The 27,934-nt window shown below is 43.4% G+C and overlaps 4 protein-coding genes across 5 annotated transcripts in view; 2 read left to right on the top strand and 2 right to left on the bottom strand.

The window, feature by feature from the left end:
* sesn1 (sestrin 1) overlaps nucleotides 1-6,726 on the bottom strand; it is a 73,539-nt gene extending 66,813 nt beyond the window's left edge. The window contains exons 1-2 of the mRNA XM_079526720.1: nucleotides 6,623-6,726; nucleotides 5,538-5,862 (exon numbers count right to left, since the gene is read on the bottom strand). Coding sequence (XP_079382846.1) covers nucleotides 5,538-5,822 — 285 coding nt within the window. The 5' untranslated portion in view covers nucleotides 5,823-5,862; nucleotides 6,623-6,726. The remainder of the gene's footprint in view (nucleotides 1-5,537; nucleotides 5,863-6,622) is intronic.
* Nucleotides 6,727-7,189: 463 nt separating this feature from the next.
* cep57l1 (centrosomal protein 57, like 1) lies at nucleotides 7,190-13,450 on the top strand. 2 transcript variants are annotated; one of them, XM_079526732.1, is made up of 11 exons: nucleotides 7,190-7,437; nucleotides 7,998-8,169; nucleotides 8,885-9,067; nucleotides 9,605-9,726; nucleotides 10,078-10,194; nucleotides 10,288-10,365; nucleotides 10,816-10,899; nucleotides 10,986-11,069; nucleotides 11,452-11,708; nucleotides 11,784-11,958; nucleotides 12,774-13,450. In XM_079526732.1, the coding sequence occupies exons 1-11, from the start codon at nucleotides 7,417-7,419 to the stop codon at nucleotides 12,966-12,968; spliced, it is 1,488 nt and encodes a 495-aa protein (XP_079382858.1). In that variant the 5' UTR covers nucleotides 7,190-7,416; the 3' UTR covers nucleotides 12,969-13,450. The 2 variants fall into 2 exon arrangements, with proteins under 2 accessions (XP_079382858.1, XP_079382859.1); XM_079526733.1 differs by having other exon boundaries at nucleotides 7,192-7,437; nucleotides 11,814-11,958.
* A 1,145-nt stretch (nucleotides 13,451-14,595) lies between these two features.
* LOC306941328 (general transcription factor IIF subunit 2-like) lies at nucleotides 14,596-15,303 on the bottom strand (the record flags this gene model as incomplete). The annotated part of the gene is made up of 1 exon (XM_079526742.1): nucleotides 14,596-15,303. One exon carries the CDS (start codon nucleotides 15,301-15,303, stop codon nucleotides 14,596-14,598), a length of 708 nt encoding a protein of 235 aa, XP_079382868.1.
* Nucleotides 15,304-16,535: 1,232 nt separating this feature from the next.
* Nucleotides 16,536-27,612, top strand: ppil6 (peptidylprolyl isomerase (cyclophilin)-like 6; the record flags this gene model as incomplete). Its single annotated transcript, XM_079526741.1, has 8 exons — nucleotides 16,536-16,648; nucleotides 16,752-16,847; nucleotides 17,173-17,364; nucleotides 25,796-25,858; nucleotides 26,090-26,237; nucleotides 26,931-26,990; nucleotides 27,101-27,236; nucleotides 27,501-27,612. Exons 1-8 carry the CDS (start codon nucleotides 16,571-16,573, stop codon nucleotides 27,610-27,612), a joined length of 885 nt encoding a protein of 294 aa, XP_079382867.1. The 5' UTR covers nucleotides 16,536-16,570.
* Between the last annotated feature and the right edge of the window lie 322 nt (nucleotides 27,613-27,934).

The raw sequence follows: 27,934 nt of genomic DNA, 5'->3' as shown, positions 1-27,934 counted from the left end.
ACCATCCAACAGCTCGAGTCCTCCACCAAGACGATGAAGGCGCTCGAACCGCTGGCCAACCAGGCCGCCCCGGTAGGCCGCCCCAAGGCTAAGAAGGCACCCTGGAAGGCCAAGACCGATGACAAACCCAGGTCCCAGGACCGGAGCGGAGATAGACAGCGACAGCCTGCAGGCCGAGGCAGAGCAGACCGCCGCACCTCTCCGCCGCCCTACAAGGCCAGGAGCGCTCCCAGAGGCCGAGGCCAGGGGAAGCGCAAATGACCTGCCCGGGCCGGGTCATCTTCCCCACCACACTCAGAGTTCAAGGCCAGAGGTGGGGATCACAGATCTCACCTCAGAGCCTGCGCTGAAGCGCTTAAGGGGGCCTGTACACAGTGCTGTGAGCACCGTTGTACAGACCCCCAAAATTGTTATGTGCAATTCACATGTGTATGTTTTTCCACGTTGTTCAATAAAGAAAACAAAAAAACACAAAACACAAAAAACAATAAAACCAACTCTGAAGGGCATAGGCCCAGTGGGAAAGATAACCCACACTGTGACAGCTTTAGCTGTCACAGTCCAAAAACTCCACGCCAATTTTTTCCAAACTCAATACCGAAAAAATTCACTAGAGGGAGACATTTCACACAAAGTAAGTCTTCCCCTAGGCAGGCCAGGCACCACGCTGACAAGCACAGGGAATCCTTTGTCACGTCATCTGTCACAATGGCGGATATCCGGGGCTTCCCCGTGGATAATCCGTACAATTCAGACAGGATACAGGCTTCAGTTCGCCTCGAAACCGCCCACTTCCAGGAAAATTATTTTCTCAGAAGCGAGCGGGCAAAAGGCCGCCATTCTGCAAGAGGAAATCAATTCATTAATGCAGAAAGGCGCCATCACAGAGGTGGCCCTCGACCAATCAATGAACGGTTTTTACTCCCGCTATTTCTTGGTAAAGAAAAAGGGGGGCGGACTCCGTCCCATTCTAGACCTGAGGGCATTGAATCGTCACTTAAAAAAGCTGCGATTCAAAATGCTTACTCCACCAGTCCTCCTACGCCTAATTCGCGAAGGGGACTGGTTTACGTCGATAGACCTGCAAGACGCATATTTCCACATTCCGATTTACCCGCCGCACAGAAAATTTCTGCGCTTCGGGTTCAGAGGAAAAGTGTACGAGTACACAGTCCTTCCCTTCGGAATGTCACTGAGTCCCAGAGTCTTCATAAAGTGCACCGCGGCAGCTATCGCTCCGCTCCGACAGCAAGGGATCCGTCTCGCTACATACGTAGACGACTGGATCCTACTTGCAGACTCTCCACGAGAAGCACTGTCGCACACACATCGTGTGCTCAGCCACCTCGACTCGCTTGGGTTTATAATAAACCACGAGAAGAGCATGCTTATGCCAACACAGTCAATAGACTTTATAGGCATAACACTGAACTCAATCTCTTACACGGCCCGCCTGAGCCAAGAGAGAATAGACGCAACACTGCAGTGCGTGACGTCATTCAAAAGGGGACGCTCGATTCCTTTTCATGCATGCCTCCGGATGGCGGGGTTAATGGCCTCTGCGGTCTATTTAATCCGCCTAGCAAGGCTACATATGAGACCTTTCCAACGATGGATAGGCTCTCTACATGTACCAATGCACCGTCGGCACCAGAAGGTAACAGTAACATCACAATGCATACTAGCCCTTCAATGGTGGTCAGACAGGAAAACCCTCTCAGAGGGCGTCCCCATGGGAAAGCCTCTGATCAGGAAAGTCATCACTACAGACGCCAGCACGACAGGCTGGGGAGCCACGATGGAAGGACTCACAGCCAGAGGTTTATGGTCGGGGCCACTACGTGCCCCTCACATAAATTACTTAGAGCTCATGGCAGTCTTCCTCGCCCTGAAACACTTCGAGCAGCGCATCCTGGGTTGCCATGTCCTAGTCAGGACAGACAACACCACGGCCATGTGCTACATCAACAGACAAGGTGGACTCAGGTCCCCTCGTCTTCATCAACTGGCTCAGAAACTGATCCTGTGGTGCAACACACGCGTCCTCTCAATAGTAGCGTGTCACGTCCCAGGTCTTCTGAACACAGGGGCAGACCTGCTGTCCAGAGGACCTCTCCGCTACTCAGACTGGTCACTACACCCTCATGCAGTGGCCCAGGTCTGGAGCAGGTTTGGGAAATCCAAGGTGGATCTCTTTGCCACAGAGGAGAACACGAAGTGTCCCCTCTTCTTCGCAATCAGGGGACCATCAACGTTGGGGCTAGACGCTCTGTCACACCAATGGCCCAAAACCCTTCTCTACGCCTTTCCCCCGCTATCCCTCATCAGCCCCACTCTGGACAGAGTGAGGACTCAGGGTCTGAAGGTGCTCCTAATAGCCCCGTCGTGGGGGGTCTGGAGGTCGGAAATAACCCCTCTCCTCTACGACCAGCCGTGGAGAATTCCCCTTCGAGCGGATCTCCTCTCTCAAGCGAGGGGGGAGATCTTCCACCCTCACCCCCAGGACCTAGACCTATGGGTCTGGCCCGTCAAAGGGTGATGTTGACTGCCGTGGGTCTACCTCCGAACGTAATCGAAACGATTCAGAAAGGCAGAGCCCAGTCAACAAGGGACCGTTACGACACAGCCTGGCGCGTCTTCGAGCATTGGTGCTCACGAAGACCAGACCAAACAGTCCCCTACCAGGCCTCAGTGATCGACGTCCTGTCATTCCTGCAGGAGCTCCTAGACAGGTGTCTAGGCCTCTCCTCAGTCAAGGTCCATTTGGCGGCAATCTCTGCCTGCCACCCAGGCCTTGATAACCAGACGGTGTGGAAGCACCCGCTGGTAAAACAATTCATGAAGGGTGTACGCAGGGAACATAGGACATGCAGATCCCTCGTTCCCTCGTGGGATTTGTCCCTGGTTCTAAAGGCTCTGGCTACAGCACCCTTTGAACCACTACAAACCGTGAGCCTCAAGCTCCTAACCCTGAAGGTGGCTCTCCTGATCGCACTCACGACAGCAAAAAGGGTCAGCGACCTACATGCGCTCTCGATCTCTCCAGACTGCATGAGGTTCGATGAGGGGTCGACCAAGGTCACCCTAAAGGCAAACCCCGCCTTCATTCCCAAAAATGCTCTCTCAGTGTGTGTGCCAGTGAACCTACAGGCTTTCCATCCCCCGCCGTTCTCCTCTGACGAAGACAGCAGGCTTAATTGCCTCTGCCCAGTCAGAGCATTACGCATATACGCGGATAGACTGGCTCCCTTCAGACAAGGAAGCCAACTCTTTGTGTCCTGGGGTGCCAGGACCAAAGGAAAGCCCGTCACGAAGGTCACTATCTCTAACTGGATAGTGGAAGCCATCCGTCTGGCCTACACTAGCCAAGGCGTGGATTCCCCTCAAGCCCTGAGGGCCCACTCCACAAGAGGTGTGGCAGCTTCCTGGGCACTCTACAAGGGTGTCTCCATTCAGGAAGTCTGCACAGCAGCAAGCTGGTCTACACCCTCGACTTTCGCCACATACTATAACCTAGATGTGGCAGCGCCTTCGCTAGCGCACGCGGTCTTGGGGGCCGCTGCTCAGTAAAGCATCAGGGCAGCATAGCGCTGCCTCCTGCTCTCCACAAGGACTAGGTTCTGGACCCAAAAGGGTCCGAGCCCCTCCCAAAAGGTTTACCTGGGACCCACTGGAAGTTCAGGTCACGGGAGTTCATAAAGTCCCATAAACGAAAGGTATTTCGTGAAATTTCTATATAATACAACGTTAAAGGTTACTTTAGTAACCACGGTTGTATATATAAATTGAACGAAATACCTTTCGTGGAACGCCCTTCTGTTCTCTAAAGCAGAAGAAAAGTTCCGAATGAGGGCTGACGTAGCCACGCAGGTATCTATACGGGATAGGCGTGGCTTCCTACGTCACCCTTAGAGCCCAGGACAGCGAAAATTCTAGAATTTTCTGTCCTGGGAGTACATAAAATAATGTTCTGCAGCTAGGTTTTGAAGGAAACCTACCCATAAACGAAAGGTATTTCGTTCAATTTATATATACAACCGTGGTTACTAAAGTAACCTTTAACGTTTGCCATGAGACATTTTTTGAGAGAGAGCACTTGATACAAGGACAGACATGCAATTCAAAGCATTTAAAATCTACAGTATATATTTTGTTGACTGAGGTCCAGGAGTCTAAACTTGGTCCCCACATTTTTTCTCTATACACTAAATCTCTTTGCTGTAATTATAGGCGATCTACAAGCTTGTATAGATCTTATATTTTGCCTAATGTTCACCTACATGCTCAGAGTATGGATATTAGGGTTAATTTGGTTAAGTAAGGTGTTTTTGTTGTTGTTGTGTTGCACTCTATGCATTTTATGTTTCACTGCTTTAAGAGAATGTCTATATTTAATTATAATTTGCTTACTTGGGCAACTGCAATCAGCTATGTGTATGGATGTGGTTTATGTAAGATATATGTGATCTTGACAAGCCCAGGGAGATGGCGGGGGGCTGTTAAATGGTGTCTCTTGTCATATGTATTTTGGCAATTTGGCTCAAGGAAGGATACAGCTTCACTGGCAGTGTTTGCAAACCTTATGAAAAGGTGCAGAGAGGAGCAGATGGCAGTGGAACAATAGCATAAGCTCTAGAGAAGCTATATTAATATGAGGTATATTTCCTATACACTGACACCACACTAGACAGGAACGCCCAAAAACGTCACATCCGGTTTTAGCCTGGGGTAAGAATTTTCTATGGCTGCCAATGCAACTTGGTCCAATCCTTAATCACATACGGACAAACATCTATGCCGATGCTATCTAACTTGCGGAGGTAGCGTGCCTTGTCCACGGGCAACAGATCTTTCAACGTATGGCATTGCAAATACGTTTGATAATCGCTACTCTGCTCAATATTGTTTTGAAAATGCCGCAAATTGCATTGCAATGAACGAGCGCAAATCACAACTTCCCCCAAAATAGGGCGGAGTCACAGTTTGAGGCGCTGATTACACGCCGTGGTGTCAGTGTATACATCTCTATTTTACATGCAAAATGCTTATGGGGGTTAAGTTGTCTCATTGTGAATTCTAGAGCAGTGGTTTTCAAAGTGGGGGCCAATTGGAATTTAATAAATAAATGAATAAATAAATAATTAGTATATAAAAATCACACCCGTGTGAAGTGAGGGGCGCTCTTATCATCGTACATCATCATGACATAAAATAGACACAATGTCTATTTGCTCAGACACTGACTGACTGTCCATTCATTGTCAATGGGAATTTAATGTTTGTGTAGGACAAAGTTTGTGCACACACACCAAAAGCTGGATATAGGAGGGGCTAGCGTCCCTCAAAAATGTAATTTCAATTCAAACAATTCAAAGCATAGCTGTGCTCCAACATATTGTGAGCTTGTAGATTGGCTATTTATTTATTTATTTGGGTTAAATACAAATTTCAATGAAGGCCACAGTCAGAGGCTATGGTTGTTTGGGGTACCTTGGCACAGAAAGATTTAGCGGCCCCTGTTCTAAAGGACGGCCTACCTGGACAGCTTGCAGAAGCCACACGAAACGCTCCCTGACGTCTTCAAAGGGACACCGTTTGGAGAGCATGAGGAGACGAGCCAGAATGTCATTCAGATCGCTGTTGGGGGAGCTCGGCGTTGCAGGGGACGAGGGGGCCGAGGCTGGTATGGGACGGATGTCCTCCACTCTCCTCATCACTTCCTGGCGGACGTGCTCCATGGCTGCTTCTCTGGAGCTTGCATCCCGGCTACCCAGCCCGTCCCACCTCCCCAAGGGTTCCTGGTCCTGAGGCTGTGCATCCATCTCTGCTGTGGGCCTAATTTTTGTGATTTCTTGTGGTGGGCTAAACAAACAAACAAACAAACAAACAAACAAACAAACAAACAAATAAATAGCTTGCACTGTGCCATTATCCCAAACAATTACATTCTACTCAAACATTTCTCTATTGAATAATAGACTCCCATCCCTATGCATTGAAGGCGACGTGATATTGAGTGCGTGCGTGTGCGTGCGTGTCTGCATTTCAGCGTGTCCCAACATGATGACAGAGAGACACTGCAAGAATTTGCGGGATATTGGGATCTGATTTGGATCGTGGCGAAAAATGATTGATTCTCAAAAGTTCCAATATGATTTAAGTTCATTTTTTTGGTGTGTAATAAACAACTTCAAGAAGGGGGAAACGGTCTGGCGTTGACACAATTTACCAGTTTGACAAGGTGCATAAATTGTAGCTATAATTATTATTCCCTTTCAGCATGTAAAATGCATCAAAGAGCAGATAACGGACTGCATGGTGTTCATTCCTTCAATAATCACACTCACACTCACTCAATGTGATTAAATAATAATAATGTGTTAAGCCTGCACAGTGCACACTTGACTTTAGTAAACCGAATGGTCTAATGATCCATTCAATCTCTCTCTCCTTGATTCTCTCTCATCTCGTCTATGGTCTTGTCTTAAGGCTTTCAAGCTGCTTATGAAAAAGACACCGTAAAGATAAGGGACCATTGCGAAAACATTAAAATATGTAAATGAATAAATAAAACCCTTTCACAACAAGCAAAAATCAAAGAGTGACATAATGAAATACTCACTTTAAACCACATTATTTGATGCAGGTCTTCGGAAATAGGACGTCTTGCCTCGGAACTCGTCCCTGGGCAGTAGCGATAGGAGTCAACAACTTGTGGTGATAAACATTTGATTGACAGGACAAATACCCAATGACAACGTTGCTGAGACATGGAGGGCGGTTCTATGCCAACATCGACGAATGGATGTGCTTCGGGGCGTGGCAACGAGCCCAGTTGAAGGATTCATGGGATTTTGATTCTTCCAAAATCCCTACACTCAATAAGTGGACTTCATATCGAGCTCTTCAAAACTACACCTCCCGTCACGCATTTCGATGTTTGTCTGAAATCAAGAGAGATGCTGCGCATGTAGGATATTATAATATTTATATCATTTATAATAATAATAATTTGTTTTGCAGCACCAGCAATCAGTCATATGTTAGCTACCTGTATATTCCACTGACTGACCAAATTATGTGTTTTATAATACCAATGGATTGCTAAGATTTCTTTATTGAAATGTACCTATACATTTTCAAATGACATTATATTGAAAATATATGGCTCTGCTCCTCACGCCCCCTGTGAGGAGGAGACAGTGCACAGGCGGAACCAGGAACCAGTGAGCGGTAAAGAACAAGAGGAAGAGGGAAATTCAAAAGGTGAGGACAAGGCACTAAGCCAATTGCCAAAGAGGAACCACAACACAACTGAAAAATAAACAGTACGCTTACGAGTGAAAAGAACATCGTCGATCTTACTAAACTTGGAGAACTCGATCGTGTTGTTAAGTGTACCGTCTACCGTACACTATGGAGACCAAACAAGACAAGGTAAGCTAAGCACTATTGAATACAATAATGTTTACTAACGCCTACTAACGTCTGCTGCTAACAGATCGCAAGAGCTAAATGTCAAAAAATGTCGTTCCACTTTTTCGTATTAAACTGTATGTGTTGCAAATTCATCAGTATTAAGACAAGAAGCAAGTGTTAGTTGGGCTTGTACGCAGCTGGTAAGTAACCCTAACCAGGACCTGTTTTGAAAACAGTTGCACAAAGCAGTAATAACGTTAGCTCTGTCTAGCTCATACTCATTATGGGTATGTATGAGCAGGATAAACAAGTGAAATTGGAAGTGACAAAATAAATAATTAATCTTATCAAAATAGATTAAATGGGTGTCCCATCTGAAAATGTATTTTCTGTTGGAGAGGGGGGGCGATCTCGGTTAGTTACTGAACAAACACTGACTGTAGCAATGATTAATTACTACCACAACACAACATAGGTCATAGAGCTTTAACCTTTTTAACAAAAAACTTTTGCTTTAACATACAAATCTCACTAACGGCACCCTTTTTAAGTTCTTGTCTTCTCCTCCTACTTAAAAGATTTTAGACTCGCCCTCTAAGGACAGTTACATTGGGAGTTACTACGATCCGCCAGACAGGATTACATTAACATCAGATGAGAGGGAAGCCCCTGTGTCCCCTTCCATCATCATCAGAAAACAGCGGCCCAGTCCGAGGGTCTCGCTAACTTCAGCTGATCTTGACAGCAAAGGTATGGTTGCCTAGAATGGCTGATGTTCTAAGTTGAAGCAGTGTGACCCACCCACAGAGATGAGTTCCTCCATGAAATTGCATTGATTGTATGTATAATATGGAAATTAATACATGCAGTCTGTAGAATACCAGAACTTATAGCTGACAAACTCTATGGTATATTGCTCTACAAAATAATGTCTAGTAGTGCTGTGTTGTGTGGATATTTATTTTTCACACAATGGTTTTCTCCACTGCAACTGCCAAAAGGCTAAACATTGGTGCAGGTTTAATTGATTGATTGAATACAGTAATAACAGTTTGTAAAAAGTACAGAGGTACAGTTATATAATAACAATGCTAAAAGGATAGCACAAAATTACAAAATTACATTGTTTCCAATGTGGTCCTGTAATTCCTAATTCTCTCATACTAGTAAATAAAAATCACATCCCGTGTGAAGTGAGGGGCGCTCTTACCATCATCCCCGACTTCCTACTGACCACCCGCTTCGGATGCCCTGACAGTTGAGAGTTGAAAGCCTCCTATATATACACTTTACACTATGATGTAAAATTGTCCATTCATTGTCAATGGGAATTTAATGTTTTAAGTTTAATGACAAAGTTTGTGCACACAGACTAAAAGCTGGACATAGGAGGGGCTAGCGCCCCTCAATAACTACAATAATGAGCAGGGTTGTCTTATCCTGCATTGCTTTTACTTATCTTCAGCCATCATTGGGGCACTGAAGACACTTCAAGAGAAGATTCGACGGTTGGAGTTGGAAAGGAAAGAAGCAGAAATCAATGTTGATACGTTCTCCCTGGCTGCTCATAATTATGAGCACGCCGCTGCCTCTACCACTACACTGAGAGAAGCTCCCTTGTCTGAGGCGGACAACTCCAACCAGAAAGGTAACAGATCCAGGAATAGACAGAATGTGGGTAATTTGAGAGATTAAGTTATTTTTGTATAGATCTTTGTCTGGATGAACGTGTAACAAGGTACAGTATGTTTGGAATATTTTAATCTATATACAGTTGGAGGCCATCGATATTGTCCTTTTCTTTTTGCTGAGGTTTGCGTGATCTGCGCAAAAGTACAGTTAACCCATTTTGGGCGGGAACCCCTTTTGGTGTTTTAAACATTGTTATAATTTAGCTATTGAAAAATAGCAGATCTACAAGCTCGTAGCGCGCCACAGAGTGGCGCGCTACGAGCTTGTAGGTCTGCTATTTTTGAAAAATCGTGAAAATATTTATTTCAGAAAACTGGAGGATTTAGAAGGATTTTTTAAAATTTTGAGGTCAGGCCTAAATGGGTCAAATGATAGGGACAATATCGGTGGCACCCAACTGTACTCTTTATGGGTGTGTTCGGAGCTAGACTCTCAGCTGCAGTCTGCTGAGGCTCGCTGCCAGGTCCTTATGGGTCTTTATGGGTGTGTTCAGAGCTAGACTCTCAGCTGCAGTCTGCTGAGGCTCGCTGCCAGGTCCTTGAGAAGCAGTTGGACTACATGAAGAAGATGGTGGAGAAGGCTGAAAAAGACAAGAATGCCCTAGCAGAGAAACAGGTGAATCATTACACTGTAAAGACAGAATTCACCACAAAATAAATCTTACTATAATATTGGATATCATATAAATGTCTCTCCCCTTTTTTGTTTCTTTTTGTCAAAGATTAAGCAATTTCTTGTGTTTTATTAATCAATAAAAGATTACCCGCACACTGCCACTTGTACAGTACAGAAAGAATATTCATTAAGCAACGGTCACACACAACCTTCCTCAGATGCAGGAAAAACTGCAATGTTATCATAAAATGCTGTGCTGAGCGTCGGTGAGCAACCTCCAACCAACCTTATTAATAACCACTCTGTCTGTATATCTCTTCTTTTTACGACCAACCCCATCCCCAATTCAAGGCATCACTTCAGAGGCAGCGACTGCTAACCAGCTCCGATATTCAAACCCAATGTGAGAAGCTGGATAACCTCGAAAAGCAATGCCTGAAACTTAACGAAACTCAGGCTTTGGCCGAGGTAACTTGAGAGTGCAGGTGAAAATATTAAATAACCCATACATGTGATATATTTGGAGACATTGAAATCAAAAGTGAATTGTGTTCTTTTTAGAGGAAGATTGCTGTTCTGGAGGAGAGACTTCTGAAGGAAGAACATGAGCGTAAGCTCCTGCATGGGAAAGCAGATGAGGTTAGCTTAACTACACATATGAACACTAAGGGCCCTATTATGCGTGTCTTAAGTACCAGGTCTTATTACTTAACTTAAGACCTGGAGGCGTGATAAATGCCATTTGGCTATTCTGAGTGGCCAAACAGCATTGACCACGCCTCCAGGTCTTAAGTTAAGTAATAAGACCTGGTACTTAAGACACGCATAATACTGCCCTGAGGCTCTACTCTTTTTATGACTCAATGTATATTTATGACTCCATGTTACATTTTACACAGAAAAATAGAAGATGAGCAAAAACTGTAAATACAAGGATCAGACATACAAAGAAACAACAAATGAAACAAAAACAAGACAAAGTTAATACAATACTGTACAATTCAGAAAAAATACAAACATTACAATAAATGAAATCAAATAAAAGTAAGACAATCTGAGGCTCTACTTTACAGTATTGTGTGTTCTCAGCTGCAGAAGGAGTTGAACGCCAACCTTAACCTGCAACTGTGTCCAGATGGGTTCGAGATCACACCCAAGAAGAAGAAATCAAGGGTATTTTAGTCACTTCGTTAATAATTCGTAAACAATAATTATTGTTTGGGTGTAGCAGTGAAAATAACGTCCATCTCCTACCCCAGTCTCCCAGTTCTGCTAGAAGGCAAGGACCACCATCATCACCGAGTTACACCAAAGGGAACCGAATGCCCTTTGTCGCTGGAACGGTGAGTCAATACTACATCTACTTGCAATACTATACTATAATACTTGCAATCTCATCTCTTAAAAACCTACATGTTGCGCTCGGGTGGCACTGTGCAAAAGTGCCTGCCCAGCACTGCAGAGTCTGGGGATTTGAATCCACTGCCCCGAACACAATTGGCCTCTGTTCGGGGGAGAGAAGCCAGGCAGGTAGAGTGATATTTGTCACTCTACGTACTACTACGGGCTGGGGTGGCATACCACAGCAGTGACAAAGTTGACAACACACAGTAATGTGTGTAGGGAGGAATTTATTGGCATAATGATTACATTTGGGGTAAACGGCAACAAGGATCAGTGGACACATCCTCTGAGCTTTCTCTCATATTCCCACTGTTCTTGTAGTCAACAAGTCCGAGCCATTCGGTCCACGCCAACCTGCAGAGCATCCTCCACATGATGAAGCACCACCAGCCCCAATTGTGTGAGCAAGTGCAGTCCATGCGCAGGTCTGGCTCCGGGGCCAAGAAAAGCCTCCGCAGGGCCCTGTCTGCCTCCACCTCCACCCCTCACGAACCCTCACCTGAACAAGCAGCTCAGTCCCTGAGCTGTCTGTCCGACCTGCTCTTGGCCCTGCAAGACGAGCTAGGACAGATGAGCTTGTGAGTATTTTTCTTATAGAAATAATTAATTTCTATGATGAGGTTATTGTTTTCCTGCTGGTCATATCCCTGTAGAGACTTGTGTGTGTGTTTGTGTGTGTGTAGTGAGCACCAGGAATTGGTGAGTCAGATAGACGTGACAGATCAACGTGTGCACAGAGAGGATCTGGAGAGAGAGCTGGAGGCTTTGGTAAAGAAGATGGAGGAGAAGTCGGCTCAGATCACAAAGCTCCGCAAACACCAGCAGACAGTACGCATATTTTGATTCAGTATAGCTCAGAAGCATTCCCAAAGATAATCTTTGAAAAACTGACAACAAAACAAGGCACATAAAATGTTCCTGCGATAAGTATTAGTGTTGTGATAAAAAGTAAGCCTTGCCGAGCCATGAGGCGCATAGGGCAGGAGCCTGTCTCCTGTTTCTGTAGCATGAGGCAGCTTGATGTACAAGTGCACATGGTGCTAGTATATCGCAGGGACTTACCCCCAATCCAACCCTTGATGCTGAGTGCCAAGCTGAGAGGCATAGGCCTATCTCACAGCCCCCTTTCCACGCCCCCTTCCGGTAGTTAGTGGTGTCATTTAACATTAGGCATTTACACTTTTTTTCTCTGGAGAATCCAAGTACATTTCCTAATGTTAAAATGTCAAAGACCGATAATAATATGAAGAAAACACAATGGTATAACAACTCAAATAAGTAGAATAAACCTTACCTTTACAAAACGGTAGTTTGTGGCTTGTGAAAATACCTCTTTTAACATGGAAGTCTATGGACCGCAGAAAAAATAACACCATTAGCTCCCAAAGGGGGCGTGGAAAGGGGGCGGGGAAATGCTGTGAGATAGGCATATTGGGTCCCAGTCTTTGGTATGACCCGGCCGGGGAATGAACCCCGACCTCCCAGTCTCAGGGCGGACACTCCTGTCTGTGTCGTGATGGCTATTATCAATTTATGGCTTGAAGAGAATATACATAATAATCACAGCCAAGACATGTGCCTGAACCTCTAGTATACAGTATATATTTCAATACTTTTAACCCCCTTTTCATCTATTGTCGCAGGTCCAAAAACTGACACAGAAAACCCAAGATGGTTCCAAGAAGGCGAGTGACATCAGAGCACCTCTCCTGTCTCCTGTTAGGGCGAAGCGCCAGGGAAAGGGGGGCAGGGCCAGACCGGGCAACCTGCAGCTTCTCAGAGAGACTCAGCAGTTCAACAGCAGGCTGAAAGAGTATGACCTTTGCTGGGAGACGTAGGAGCTTTTGAAGGACCCCTCTGTGTGCGCAGGCTTTCATCCCAACACTAGTTGAAGCTACAAAAGCCTCCCTATGTTCCTCACATCCTGTTTCCTCTCTCACTGAACGACAAAGGGTCTCAGCGAACAGGCAATTCTTTTAATCTTTTAAATATGAGGATTAATTCCAACGCCGTAATTGTGTGCCAAGGATGCAATCCGCTGACCAAGAGGATGAGCCATTAATTGAACACCTGCGTGTGCACAAGTACAGTCGTGTTACTGTAGGTATGAACTTTGACCTTGTCTTGGCTGAAAATTAATTTGCTTACTGTATGGGACTCTTTGTCATTAAGTACATCCCATCTCAAAGGAGAATCGCTGTTTGCTTGAATAATGGATTCTATTTTTAATATTTTTGTGAAATATAAATGTTATTTTTTTTGCATGTTTTTGTTTCATTGGCTTTACACAAAATTAAATTAATAACGTATGGCCCATTTTTACTGCTGCTGAGTGAAATGTAGCCCCCTAGCTTAACCACATGGACCTTTGTGTACCTATTGAGTTCCAGTTTCATGATATCAACCACTAAAAATGGTAAATAAATGGTGCATTTATATAGCGCCTTTATCCAAGGCGCTTTACATAGATTGTGCATTACATTCACCCATTCACACACACATTCATACACCGATTGCGGCGGAAGCCATGCAAGGTACCAACCAGCACATCGGGAGCAATTTGTCTTGCCCAAGGACACTTCGACATGTAGACAGGAGGAGCCGGGAATCGAACCGCCGACCCATGGATCATTGGACGACCTGCTCTACCTCCTGAGCCACAGCCGCTCAGGGTGGCAATAGTAGAATTATTATTGAAGTGGTGAAGGTGTGGTGTTGGAGTTAGACTAATAACTGGGCTGAGTTCCTACTAGGAATGATGTCTAGGAATTTCCTTGACATCATTTAGCTGAAGTTGCCCCACAGAAATTTCTTAAATGATTGCGTCAAATCTCAATACCACATCACAGTCAAGTCAATCATTTTATCAATTAGTTCATATCACTTACGGTGTGTCACCGAGACCACACGATATAAAGAGTTCTGGGCAATGACCAATTTGAATACACTTCTCACACAGTGGTAACTTAAACCAAGTACATGAAATAAATCATAAACAAGAAAATAAACATTTTTTATGGCAAAATGGCAACCAAAGAATTGATATGACATAGGATAGGCTACAGTGCAACTTTTCACATTTGTCGGCTGGACTATGGGCAGTTGATACTGAGGGCACACTCTAACCTTGCGTCACCAGACTTTCCACTTCGGAGGAAAGCCTTGTCTGTGTTACTAAATTGCTGTTTGATCCGGTCGGGGGTGGATGATACCTTACGTCATGTTGTAGTCATCAGGCCGGAACCCTCAAACCAGAACATCCTTTCTCTCAAACCGGAAGAATAATACCTTCCCAATAAAAGTGTAGTTGTAGTTTCGCTGATTTCTAAAATACAAAATAAATATAATTGTGAGTGTGCCTTCCAGAGACTATTTGGCATCTGTATACGGTACCTAACCTTTGTTATCCCACAGGGAAATTCTATTCTCATCGCAGGCTATGAGAGGGCAAGTCACGCTTTTATTTTAGTGTCTGTACTCCGGCCTGAGCTCCCATGTGTTTTTGTATGTTCCCTTCATATTGTAGATACATATTTCATGGAGGATTTCCTTCAAGTAATTCACGGGCTGCTTGGTGATGTCCACCAGGTCTTTGATGTTGTAGTATTGGTGCTTCTCAAAAGCAGAGAACAGCATGTCCAACACTTGCTGCTTGTCAGCCCTGGCTCGTTTACCCTCTTCCTTCTTCTTCCTGTCATATTCACGATTGTAGGCGTGGTTGGCTACAGGTTTGTAGTTGTTGGTGACAGCTTTGTCCAATTGTCGAGATAGCCTCACAGGCTTAGCTGCCTCTTCTATTTGTATCCTCATACAGTCTACTGGTCTGCAAGTATATTCTGCTTTCTGCACCACCACTCCCTCCAAAGCTATTTTATCGGATGAAGACTCAGTGAAGACAGCCAATGTCTGACCTCCCACCGACTGCATGGTGAATGGATGCTCCCGAGGTGCAGATACTGAGGTGCTTCCTATGCCATCACCTATGGTTAGTCCCTCATTCATGGTGAAAGTCGCATCTTCTTTTCCTTGGTTCTTGACAATTCTGATTCTCCCGACCTCGCCTCTCCCAGGAGCCTTTGCCCATTGTTGAGCCACATATTTCGGCACCTTTACAAGCCATACAAGAGGGTTCTTTTTTGCAGCAGTTAAATCAACATCTACTTTCTCTGACATTTCCAAATGTTCATCAGAGGCAAAAACGTATTCTACAGAAGTGACATGCTACACACACTTTTATAGGAACAGCAATGTATCTATGATGTCAGTCTGAGTGATCTATGAAACCCATGTTTGGAGATCTTCATATATGGTGTGTTTAGAACAATTTGAAGCCGACCGTAGATAGACAGGACAGACAGAGGGACAATATTTCTGGATTGATTGTTGTATGACTCCAGTGGCTCAGGGATTAACAGCCGTGGCCCCAGGCAGTTCCAGGTGGCATCTCAGCCTCAGGGAGTACCAGCAGCAGGGGTCACACAGAGTACGGACGAGTAGGCAGAAGAGAGAGGTAGGTAGGGTGGCAAGAATGGATGCCCAATGAGAGTCAAGCAGAACTTAACTGTAGGCTACTGTATGTCCTCAGATGAACCATTGGTTGTGCAGCAATGAGAAATATAATATATGTCTCACTATATTATAGTGGAAGGTCTAACTAAAGCTCATTACCCTGCATTTTGAAGGTATGTAGGGTTTAAGTAGCAAGCACTGAGCAGTTATACTTATACATGCTTTATCAGCACAATACTACCCAGCTCGAGGCTCAGCTGAAAGTGCTAAAAGACGCAATATCGCATTTTTCTCTGAAACTAGGGCGGTAATTAAGGGTGCTATCCATGAACAGATCCACAAGGTTCAGGGCTCATTTCTGCAAATACAATATTAACGTTTCTGGAGAAAGATAGCAATCGTGAGCTAACATTAACTATAAAATACTACTCAATCAGGGCTGGTTGTCAGGACCCGCCGCAGTGGTGGTGTCCTCCCTCTTTATTTTCTTGTTTTATTTTGTTTTCCTTTCAGAACATGTTAAACACTATAAATACACTTTCCCCACTTAACCTGTCCAGTGTCCACAGGTTGTTAGCTAGCCACACTTTAGTTTAGCCAAACTCGTCCAGCAGGAGGCAGCAGCAGGCTTTACTTGTAGCTGTTTCTCCTCACTGGGCAGAGCTGCTCCAAAACACCCTTGTACACTGTCGAATACTATTATAGTAGTAAGTATAACCATTGCCAACGGCCTCTGTGCAATGTTTTACTGTTAGTTAATCTACTTTCTACGGAATTGGTTGACAGCAAAGGTAGAAAGAAATGCATAACAATTTGACTTGCTAAAATGAGCTCAAAACAATATGAGACGTCATCTGAGTGCGCTCAGCTGTTGCTATGGATACGGGATGCTTGCTTACAGTCCGTGGAACCGAATGTTGCCAGTATAGTTATGCCATCCAATGTGCAAATAGAAATTGTCGGCTTGATTAAAGAACATAACTTTCATGTTGCCAAGAATGTTGCTGAGGTAAGGTAGCCTACTTAGCATATAATGTAATTCACGAAGAGCTGGCAAACAACTTAAATCACAATTAACTCTTGTATCTTCATTCTCTCAATCTCAATAACAGGAACTAAAACTAAAATATCCTGATGCCTTTTTGGATCCAAAAATTCAACCACTATTCGAAAGTGATTGGCATGTCTATTTGTATAATAAGAAAAGGGTAGGTACAGTAAGTTATGTTTGCCTTTGTTACTTAATTATTATATTGATATAATAATAGTCATATCATCTCTCAAGACAGAACCAAAAATATTTTAGGCTACCGAATGCATTCCCAGATAATAGCCTACAGATGATGACACCATCATTCTGATATACATGAGTCAATGATAATCTCATATAAGCCTAATGGAAGGAAATGTAGGCCTATTGCAGTGCAAGAGATTTAGTCTATTCTGTTTTATTTTGCGCTGTTGTGTGTTGCGACATTGTTTATGAAATACCGAACCAAAAACCAATACTTCTTTAAAACATTCTTATCCAAGGAGCTGCAGGGGGAAGTGTGGCTGTTTTCCAGCAACCTGATGTGCTTTCTGAACGGCCAACTACTTGGTGATGAGAAGGACCTTGCCAGCTGGGCTGAGAAACAGTGGCAGTTCACTGGACACATTCGTCCACGTGCATTTTATGCAGAGCTCACTGGAGACTATTATGTCAAACATCTCCACAAGACACGGGCGAGTCAACACAACGGTCACACTGTCACATAACATATACATATATAGATAAGTAAAATGGAAGTCGGATGCATGAAAGTAGTCTTTCCTTGTGTAACGGCAATCCTTCCCTTCCAATGCATATTTGCTCGTTACTTCACAGGTGATGGGAGTGATCCTACGCAGAGTACTAACAGAAACATGAAAGATGAATGTCCAGTCTTAGGTCCAGTTTTGTTGTATTTATTGAGCAGAAGTGAGCAGTTTTAATCATGAACATGAACATACCAGTGATGTTATTGTTGAAGTTTCTCTGTCTCTGTTCTGTTGCTGCTGGTAAGAAACGGTGTGCTCCTACCATTTCCTGTGTCCTATGTGATCTGATTAGTGCACCTGCACCACTGCACCTCTAAATACACACCCAGTGCTGACAAATCTAAAGCCCGCCACCAAGTGTTCAAAAATAATATGCCAATAATATAGCACCATCATAATGGCTCCTACACACCGGCCCCTAATTGTCTTAAGTGTAATGACACAATTACAAATAAAACATATAAGGAGCCAATATCAAATTTACATTTACATTTTCCCTTTTTTTTTTTCACAATTTCAAAAGAAATAAAGTAAATTCATTCAACCTTCTTTGAACATCAGTCTCTTTAGGTTTCAGTCTCTTGTGTTTCAGTCTCTTGTGTTTCAGTCTCTTGGAGCAGACATATCTTTGTTATTGGTCTCTCCAAGATGTTGCTTTTGGTCTTTAGTCGAACTGTGCGTACAAGACCTTTTGAATCAGGAATGGTCTCCAATATTCTCCCCAGTAACCAGGCGCCTCGTGGTGCAGTGGAATCTACCACCACCACAATGTCACCGGGGGCAAAACTTCTCCTTTCAGCTGACCATCTTTGCCGTTCTTGGATTGATGGTAAGTATTCTTTTGTCCATCGTTTCCAAAAGAGATCTGCCATGTATTGTACTTGTTTCCATCTACGTTTGATGTACAGATCCTCTTTCACAAAGAGTCCAGGTGGCAATATTGGCTGTGTTTTCAACAAAAGAAGATGATTTGGGGTCAGCGCTTCCAGGTCCATTGGGTCATCAGAAGACTTGGTGATGGGTCGATCATTTAAAATTGCCTCTGCTTCACACATTAAAGTTTGCAATCCTTCGTCATCAAGCACTTGTTGATTAAGAACAGAACGGAGTACACTTCGTACCATGCGGATCAGTCGTTCCCAAACACCGCCGTGATGGGATCCTGCTGGGGGGTTAAAGCTCCACTTTATCCCTTGCTGAAGCATAGCTCCTATGAAGTTTGTACCGTTATCTGACCTTAAAGATGAAACTTGACCTCGTCGACAGATGAATCTTCTTAGTGCATGGATGCAGGAGTCTGTGTCAAGTGTATGTGCAACTTCAAGATGTACTGCTCTGCTTGCCATGCAGGTGAAGATTACGCCATACCTTTTAACAAGACTTCGTCCTCTCTTGATTTCTATAGGACCAAAGTAGTCTACTCCCACATCTGTGAATGGAGGCTTGTCTGGTTGAATTCTCTCCAAAGGCAAGTCTGCCATCTTTTGCTCACCAACTCTACCCCGCTGTCGTTTGCACACAGTACAGTCGGTTATGATTTTCCTTGCCGCAGAGTTTGCTTTGATGATCCAATATTTTTTGCGGAGATGAGACAGCATGTAATTCCTTCCTCCATGTCCGAGTAGTTTATGGATATGTCGTAATAACAGGGTGGATATGTGAAGGTCTTTTGAGAGGATGATCGGATGTTTGATTTCTTCAGGCATCGCGAGCCTATTCAGGCGACCACCTACTCTCAGTAGTCCATCATCCAACACTGGATCCAATTTGTACAAATGACTGCTTCTTTTGACATTTTTATCAGTTTGCAGAACAGATATTTCTTCTGGAAATCTTTGCATTTGACTGAATGAGATGACTGCATGTTCTGCTTGGATAAGATCTTCGGGAGTTAAGCACTGTCCACGAAGCATCGCTTTAAAGACTTGCATCTCCTCTTCAACCTTCTCTTTTAATTTGACAGGATCCTTTTCAACACTGCTCACAGCAGCTTGAAGCTCCTTTCTCCTTCTAGTCAGTTGCAAGAGTGTGGTCTTTACTTTAAGAAGCCAAGCTACAGCAGTCTTCAGTCTCATCCATGATGAGAAGTAGTGGATCAGATAGTTGGCTGGGTTCAGCTGATCTTTGACAATGACATTTACTGTGATGTCAGGTTTGATTTCTGGATCATTGGCAGATATTGTTGATTCAAAGGGCAAGTTAGGCCATTCATCATTTGATCTGCAGAGGAAATCTGGTCCTCTGATCCATTTCTTGCAGCTTAGAAAGCGGTCTGCTGTCAGCCCTCTTGATGCTGCATCTGCAGGGTTTTCCTTTGTACTCACATATTTCCATTGTGATACATCAGTAGCATCTCTTACAAGAGAAATCCTGTTTGCTACAAATGTTTGAAAACGTTTTGTTTCATTGTTTATGTACTTCAGCACTGTAGTGCTATCAGTCCAGAAAATGGACCTATCCAGTGGCAGCTGCAAGTCCCTACGCAGCATTTTGTCAACTCGGACAGCCAGGACTGCTGCGGCCAGCTCCATTCTTGGAATTGTCATTTGTTTTAGTGGTGCCACTCTGGATTTTCCGATCATGAATGCAATATGCACTTCTCCGTCACTGTTCTCCAGTCTTAGGTAGGACACGGTTCCGTAGCCACTTTCGCTGGCATCCGAAAAGTGATGTAGCTGTGAGTGTGTGATTTGATCAAAGTTCTTAGGCTTCATACACCTGTCCACTTTGAATTCCACAATTTGCTTCAGATCCGCTAGCCATCCTGTCCACTGCTGTGAGAAGACGTTGGGTATGGCTTCATCCCATCCAAGCCTCCTCCTGCAGAGCTCCTGCATTATCAGCTTGGCTGGCAGAGCAAATGGTGATATAAATCCTAAAGGGTCATATATAGAGCCAACCACAGACAAGATGCCACGTCTCGTGTGTGGTCTTTCAGGTGCAGTATTTGTGAACTTGAACACATCTGTTTCAACACACCAGTGTAATCCTAAAGCTCTCTCCACTGGCAGATTGTCCTTGTCTAAGTCCAACTCCTTGATTTCTTTGGCCCTGTGCTCTTGTGGAATAGATGTTAACACAGCACGGCTGTTGCTGATCCATTTAGACAAAATGAATCCACCCCTCTGGCAGAGAGCAGTCAGGTCTTTTACTAATTGTACTGCTTCTCGTTCTGTGGGCATGGATTTCAGACAATCATCAACATAAAAGTTGTTATTTACTGTGTTTGTCACCTCAGATGGAAAGTGAGCTCGGTTGTCTTCAGCAGTCTTTCTCAAAGAAAAGTTGGCACAACTTGGTGATGACACAGCTCCAAAAAGATGTACCTTCATTCTGTATTCGGCCAGATCTTGCTGTACATCACCTTCAGGCCACCATAGGAATCGCAGGTAATCGACATGTTCATCCGAGACCTTAACCTGATGGAACATGGCTTTGATGTCTGCCATCAAGGCAACTGGTTCCTGTCTGAATCTGGTGAGGACTCCAATAAGTGAATTAGTCAGATCGGGACCCTGAAGCAGTTGAAAGTTAAGTGATGTTCCTTTAAAGACTGCTCCACAGTCAAAGACCACTCTCAAGGTGCCTTTCTTTGAGTGATGCACACCATGATGTGGGATATACCAGAGTTTTCCATCACTTCGATTCAGCTGGTCCACTGGCACCAATTCAGCGTAGCCACTGTTAATCATGTCTGTGAGGAAAGATGTGTATTCATCATGGAACTTCTCGTCTTTGTTGAACTTGCGTTTCAGGCTCTGGATGCGTTGCTCTGCAATACAACGGTTATTTGGCATGATGGGATCTTCTTGTTTGAAAGGTAAGTTTAGGCAGTAATGTCCATCTTTAATCTTTGCTGAGTGGTTTATAATATCAAGGAATTTGGCCTCTTCTCTTGACATTTCCTCTGTTTCATTACTGGCTCTTTCACTGAAATCTTGATTGTACTGTTTGACAAGCAACTCTTCCAGGTTTAGAATAGATATTCTATTGACAGCAACAGCAGGGCAGCCATTCTCATCCCTGATGGTGTCGTCTCCTCTTAATGGACCATAGATGACCCACCCCAATAGGGTCCTCACTGCGTATGGTCCATCTGCTTGGCTATTAACCACCTCCCAGGGTTCCAGTAGCTTCGAGGCGTTTGTGCCGATGAGGAGGTCAATGCCAGAGTCTATTTCGGGTAGTGTGATATGGTTTAAATATGGCCAGTCAGACAAGTCCTGTTGTTTTGGAATATTGTGTTGTGAGACAGGCATGGTTGCGTGTGTGAATACATCAGGCAGTTGAATAAAGTCATCCGAGTCCATCCTTGCTATTTCCAAACCAGTGATATGGTAGCTAGACTCAGGCTTTACTTGATTCATCGTTCGGAGGAGTATGTTTGTTTTCTGTCCTGCCATCTTGAGCCTATTCATTAAGTTTTCAGTGCAGAATGTAGAGGTGCTGCCATGATCTAAAAATGCGTATGTTTGTAAAACTGTGTCTCCCTTGTGGCTCTTCACTTGAACAGGTACGATGGAGAAGATGGAGGTTTCATCACCGGCCCCAATATGACCACATGTGTGCGGTGAGATGACAGCCTTGCTTTCATTTGATTTCTGTGTCTGTTGTTGTTCTTCTTGTCGAATGTGAAGTATATCAGGATGTTTCAGTTTGCATGTGTCACAAGTTAGACGACCTCTGCAGAATTTCGATAAGTGTCCTCTTTTTAAGCAGCCAAAACAGATTCCATTTTGTTTTAAGAAGTCTATTTTCTCCCTGTGGCTCTTTTCCATAATCTGAGGACACCGTTCCAATGTATGGCCACCTCTTTTGCAGAACAGACATGGGTAGTGACTGATGGATGCATTCATTTTCTCTCCTTTTGACTCCGCAGCTGTTATGGGTGTTACTGTTGTTGCAAAACTGCTTCTTGAACTTGACCTTTCTTTTGATTTAACAGTGGTTGAGGTTTTGACAGTTGAAGTCTGCTTAGGGTCCTGGATGTTTCCAAAAAGTGGGTCGGACATTATCATCACTTGTCTTTCGATGAAGTTAACAAGATCAGGAAACATTGGCCGACGACCACCCTCTTTTAGCTCACAGGCCCTGGTCCTCCATATGTCTCTCAGTTTGTATGGCAGTTTCAAAAGAATGGTCCTCATGTTGGAAGTCACATTCATCTCGTCCATGTAGGATAGATTCTCCATAGCATTGCAGCAACCTCGGAGGAATAGAGAGAATGCTTCCAACCCTTTTGCATCCTCTGATTTGATTGTTGCCCAGGCAAAAGCCTTTTCCATATATGCCGTGGCAATCTTATTCTCATTTCCAAAATGCTCTTTGAGCAAATGTTTTGCTCTTGGGTAGCCTTGTGACAGAGGCAGATGTTGGCAGCTGCGGACAAGATTTTTTGGATGCCCTCTTGTATATTGCTCCAAAAAATGTAGACAGTCACCATAATCATGTCTTTTTCTCAATTGCCCTCTCAAATGCCCTGATAAAACCTTCATATTGCAATGGATCTCCCTCATAAACCGGAATGTCTCTTTGTGGCAAAGTGGAATGCAGATTCTGTTTGACCAATAGGGCCGTTATGTCATTCTGTCTTTGTAACACATTGGAAATATCACCTTGATCAACAACATTTGTAACAGTAGGTGAAGTACATACAGTTTGACCTTGAACACCCCTTTTCATTTGACCCGGTATGTTTTCAGTTTGCACATTTCGACTGAGGAGAGGGTATTGCAATAATGGAGTTTGCCTGGGGAGAGAGTATTGGGTTAGAGGAGTTGTGTAATGAGTTTTGGTAGTTTTTTCATAAGCCTTTGGCCTTACAACCTGTGGTTGTGGGGGAGGCTTCGTTTCCATTGACACTTTTCCCTTTTGTTGGGTCGTTTGATCAGGTAAGGATGTGTTTGGATTTAATGAAGTCGTTTTCCTTTGAGTAACGGCAGCAGCAGCCGCTCCCTGTATATCTGAGTGCATCCCCAATGATATTCTTGAACCTTTTCTTGATCCCATAGATCTCAGTACCTGGGCCTTTGCATTGGCTGCTGCCAGTTTTGTCTCCATCTCCAGTTTCTCTTTTTGCATTCTGAGTTGTTCCTGTTGTATTCTGAATTGTTCCTGTTGTATTCTGAATTGTTCCTGTTGTATTCTTTGCTGTGCTTCAATCTGATGTCTCTTTCCCAAGGCAGCCATCTGTTCCATCAGAGCAGCTTTTTCAGCCTGAGCAATAATGAGAGCAGATGATGTTGATGAAGATGCTTTGGATGTGGTGGATTTGCGTGTGGATTTGGATCTAGAAATATTTGACACACTGTCACCGGGTCCAACATCATCAGAATTGACAATACTCAGGTTTTCACTTTCAACAGGTGTGTGTGTTATTGGTGGTTCATTTTCAACAGTGACATTTTCAACAGTAGTATGCATTCGAGATTCATTTTCTTGGGTGACAGGTATGTATGGCTCAGTTTCAACAGTGACAGTGACATCATGTGTAATTTGGTGTTTCACTTCTGATAGCCATTTGTGTACATCATGCATGAAATCCTCCAGAATATCAATTTTAGGTTGAAACCACTGATTCTGCCTCTCAATTTCCTCCTCAGGTATTTGCAAAACCACCAGTGATGAATGGTCTGCTCTTGCTTCACCACATAAATGAATTAATTCATCCAAATGACCTTTTACAGCCTCCAAATTGTCATTTGAGTTCATGAGCTCCTTCATTGATTCTCTCAACTTTGCAGCCTTTTTAACTGCCAATCCTCTTGCCTTTTGATACTTATCAACCACCATTTCCAAGCCTTTAGCTGTATGTTTGACAACTCTTTTTTCCTTTTCAGGTTCAATGTTGCCATCTTGTGGCTGAGCATCTCCATCACCACTAGACATGTTGCTGATGAATCACAGCCAGCTTCAAATCCAACTCACCCCAATAGAGCTGTAGCCTGCAGGTGTGTCCAATCACCTATCAGTGTTGGCAGTGAAACAAACAATGTCTGTCCAGTTGTGGCTCTTTTGATGTCCTTTTCACTCGTAGAGCGTCGTTTCTTACTTGAGTGTAACGGCAATCCTTCCCTTCCAATGCATATTTGCTCGTTACTTCACAGGTGATGGGAGTGATCCTACGCAGAGTACTAACAGAAACATGAAAGATGAATGTCCAGTCTTAGGTCCAGTTTTGTTGTATTTATTGAGCAGAAGTGAGCAGTTTTAATCATGAACATGAACATACCAGTGATGTTATTGTTGAAGTTTCTCTGTCTCTGTTCTGTTGCTGCTGGTAAGAAACGGTGTGCTCCTACCATTTCCTGTGTCCTATGTGATCTGATTAGTGCACCTGCACCACTGCACCTCTAAATACACACCCAGTGCTGACAAATCTAAAGCCCGCCACCAAGTGTTCAAAAATAATATGCCAATAATATAGCACCATCATAATGGCTCCTACACCTTGTTCACTGTTGTGGACTGGTATCTCTATTGTGTGTTTGTTTCCCCTGTTACAGTTTAGGTCATATTATATTATGAATTATATTTAGATTTACAGTAAAACGTACACCTTTCCAAGTTAGTCCAACAGAACACGTTATATTTTGATAATGTCTCGTTATTATATTTAAAATAAAATAAAATCACACCCGTGTGAAGTGAGGGGTGCTCTTATCATCACATGTCATCATACATCATCTCATTCTGGCCAATCACAATTTGCGTCCTCACTTTTGTCTTCAATGTTTGTGTTTACACATGTTTGTGTTTACAAACCCTCAAACTGTCTATGGGAATTCACGTTGTCTTCAATGTTTGTGTTTACACAAACCCTCAAACTGTCTATGGGAATTCACGTTGTCTTCAAAGTTTGTGTTTACACACACCCTCAAACTGTCTATGGGAATTCACTTTGTCTTCAATGTTTGTTTACACAACCCCTCAAAAGCTGGACATAGGAGTGGCTACCGCCCCTCAAAAATCCATGCAATACTTGATAAGCTATTGAAACAATAGACATGTACTAATTGTTTGTGTAAACACAAACATTGAAGACAAAAGTGAAGATGGAAAAGTGAGGACGCAAATTGTGATTGGCCAGAATGGGATGATGTACGATGATAAGAGCACCCCTCACTTCACACGGGTGTGATTTTATGTTAATGCATAACAAACTATGTTTATTGTGTGGCCCTCATTGCTAAACATACATCTCTGTAATATTGTGTTTGACCATAGTCGAAGTTACTTGGAACTTGGAATATGTACTGCAGAATAATATCATGTACACATATTTGTAGTATTAGAATTATATCAAGTAAATTCCCTTGGGCTTTGACAGCATCTAACTATATTTCTTTTATCACAGCATCAGTTTGTCTTCATGGACATTGAGATTCAAGGGGAGCCAGTAGGGAGGTTGCTGTTTGAGGTAAAGCCTGATTTATACTTACTGGTAATCGTATGACGCTTCATGTGCCAAAATAGCAGCTCACTGTCTGTACTCTGTCGTACAACAATTTTACAGATTTTCTCATTGCATTAATTCAACACTCTGAAATGTGTGATCTGTTCTATCTAGACGTGAATGAATGTTAACAAGTAAAGCCAACTAGACAATCTCCCAATTTGTATCTCATCACATTACCATGCATCTCCCCAGCTGTTCTCAGATGTGTGTCCAAAGACTTGTAAGAACTTCCAGGCCCTGTGCACAGGAGAATGTGATCTCTCACAGAGTGGTCTCATGCTATGCTACAAGGGCTCTGTGTTCCATCGTGTGGTACCCAGTGGCTGGGTACAAGGTGGAGGTATGGTTCATAAGCCATTATTGTCTTGTGCTTAATGTAGTTTTTGTTTTTCATTATTGCATTTACATAATATTTGGATGGCTATCCTACGTTTAATTGACTATTGATCTTCTTGATAGCCCTATTTGTATTGAACTGTTGACACATTTTGACAACTTTTTGAGTGGTGCAACCACTCCTATAGCTATGTGTGTCCCTGGCCGTGTCCCTGGCTGGCTGTGACCGAGCACGAAAATAGCGTTTGGTTGGTTTTCACCACCACGTGTCACTGTTGCGCAGCCTAACACACGCACGCACACGCACGCACGCACGCACACACACACACACACACACACACACACACACACACACACACACACACACACACACACACACACACACACACACACACACAATGTTTTTATTAAATTGTTAAATTATGATATTATCAAACATACAGAAAATATCAAACATATCAGACAGTATACAGTACGTACATTTCTCAAGAGGAAATCCATGCATGTATTTAAGGTAATTCACTCCGACCAGAAGTAGGAATATAACACATGCCAGCAATTAAAATGAATGACCAGAGGGGGATTATTGGGGATATCAAAGGTATAGGCATGGATTTTCTCCCCGCCAGCATATTGAACCTTGTGTTTGTTGTACATAAGGAATGTAACATCCTCACCTGATGCCTTTCTTTAATAGATGTTTCACCAGAAGGAAAGGGCAATGGAGGGGAGTCAATCTATGGACCGATCTTTGAAGGTGCAGATACAGAGAGAGCTTGGACATCTACTGCACAACCCTGTGAATTCAGTGTACTTGTTTACAGTATGTATATTGTCTATAAGCGTCTGTGTTCTCTTTTACTTTAGATGAAAGCTTTGCAGTTTCGCACACTAAGCGTGGCATTCTTGGAATGGCCAACCAGGGTCACCATAGTAACGGATCCCAGTTCTACATCACTCTGCAGCCGTCTCTGTGGATGGACACGAAATATGTTGCCTTTGGGTTTGTGCCTCTGATTTGTAACTTTTCAACTCTGGTTACGCTTACGCATCATATCGATTCAGATTAGGGGTCAATTTAATTGATTCTAAAAGAAAATCAATCATTGATTGGGGTAAAAATCTTGAAGAAAATAATCAATAGTACCTAATTCAGATTAGCCCTCACACAATTTTGACAAACGATTAATATCAAATGTCAATGTATATGAAAACTACAGTCAGTTCTTGGTGATATAAACATACTGTATTCTTTGTATTTTTCCAGTCAGGTGGTAGAAGGCACAGACGTACTGAAGAGACTAGAAGGGGTTCCAACCTACAATGAGAGACCAAAAGAGGAGTGTAAAATTGCAGACTGTGGAGCATTTGCACCATAATGTTTCATTGAATAGTTGTATTGTCTCTCTCATTTAAGATGAAAAAAATGTTATGTCAAATAAATCATTGTGTGAATTTGATAAATGATGTTTGGAGTTTGTTTGATTTATTTATTTTACAAATAAGTTAGAAGAAAGTGTGTGTGTGTGTGTGTGTGTGTGTGTGTGTGTGTGTGTGTGTGTGTGTGTTTAAAGGTGTCTTTCTTGGGACACATGGTCAAAAGGACCAAAAATTAAAGAAAGCACAGGTAAAATCCACCTGTACAGGCTGTACTGTGTGCTTACTTACTGTTGAGAAAGCTGATTTTCTGTAAAGTAGCCC

Source organism: Electrona antarctica, assembly GCF_951216825.1.
Source record: "Electrona antarctica genome assembly, chromosome: 17".
In the NCBI taxonomy this organism is placed as follows: domain Eukaryota; kingdom Metazoa; phylum Chordata; class Actinopteri; order Myctophiformes; family Myctophidae; genus Electrona; species Electrona antarctica.
The sequence above is the reverse complement of the archived record's forward strand: the minus strand, read 5'-3'. Positions and strand labels throughout refer to the sequence as shown.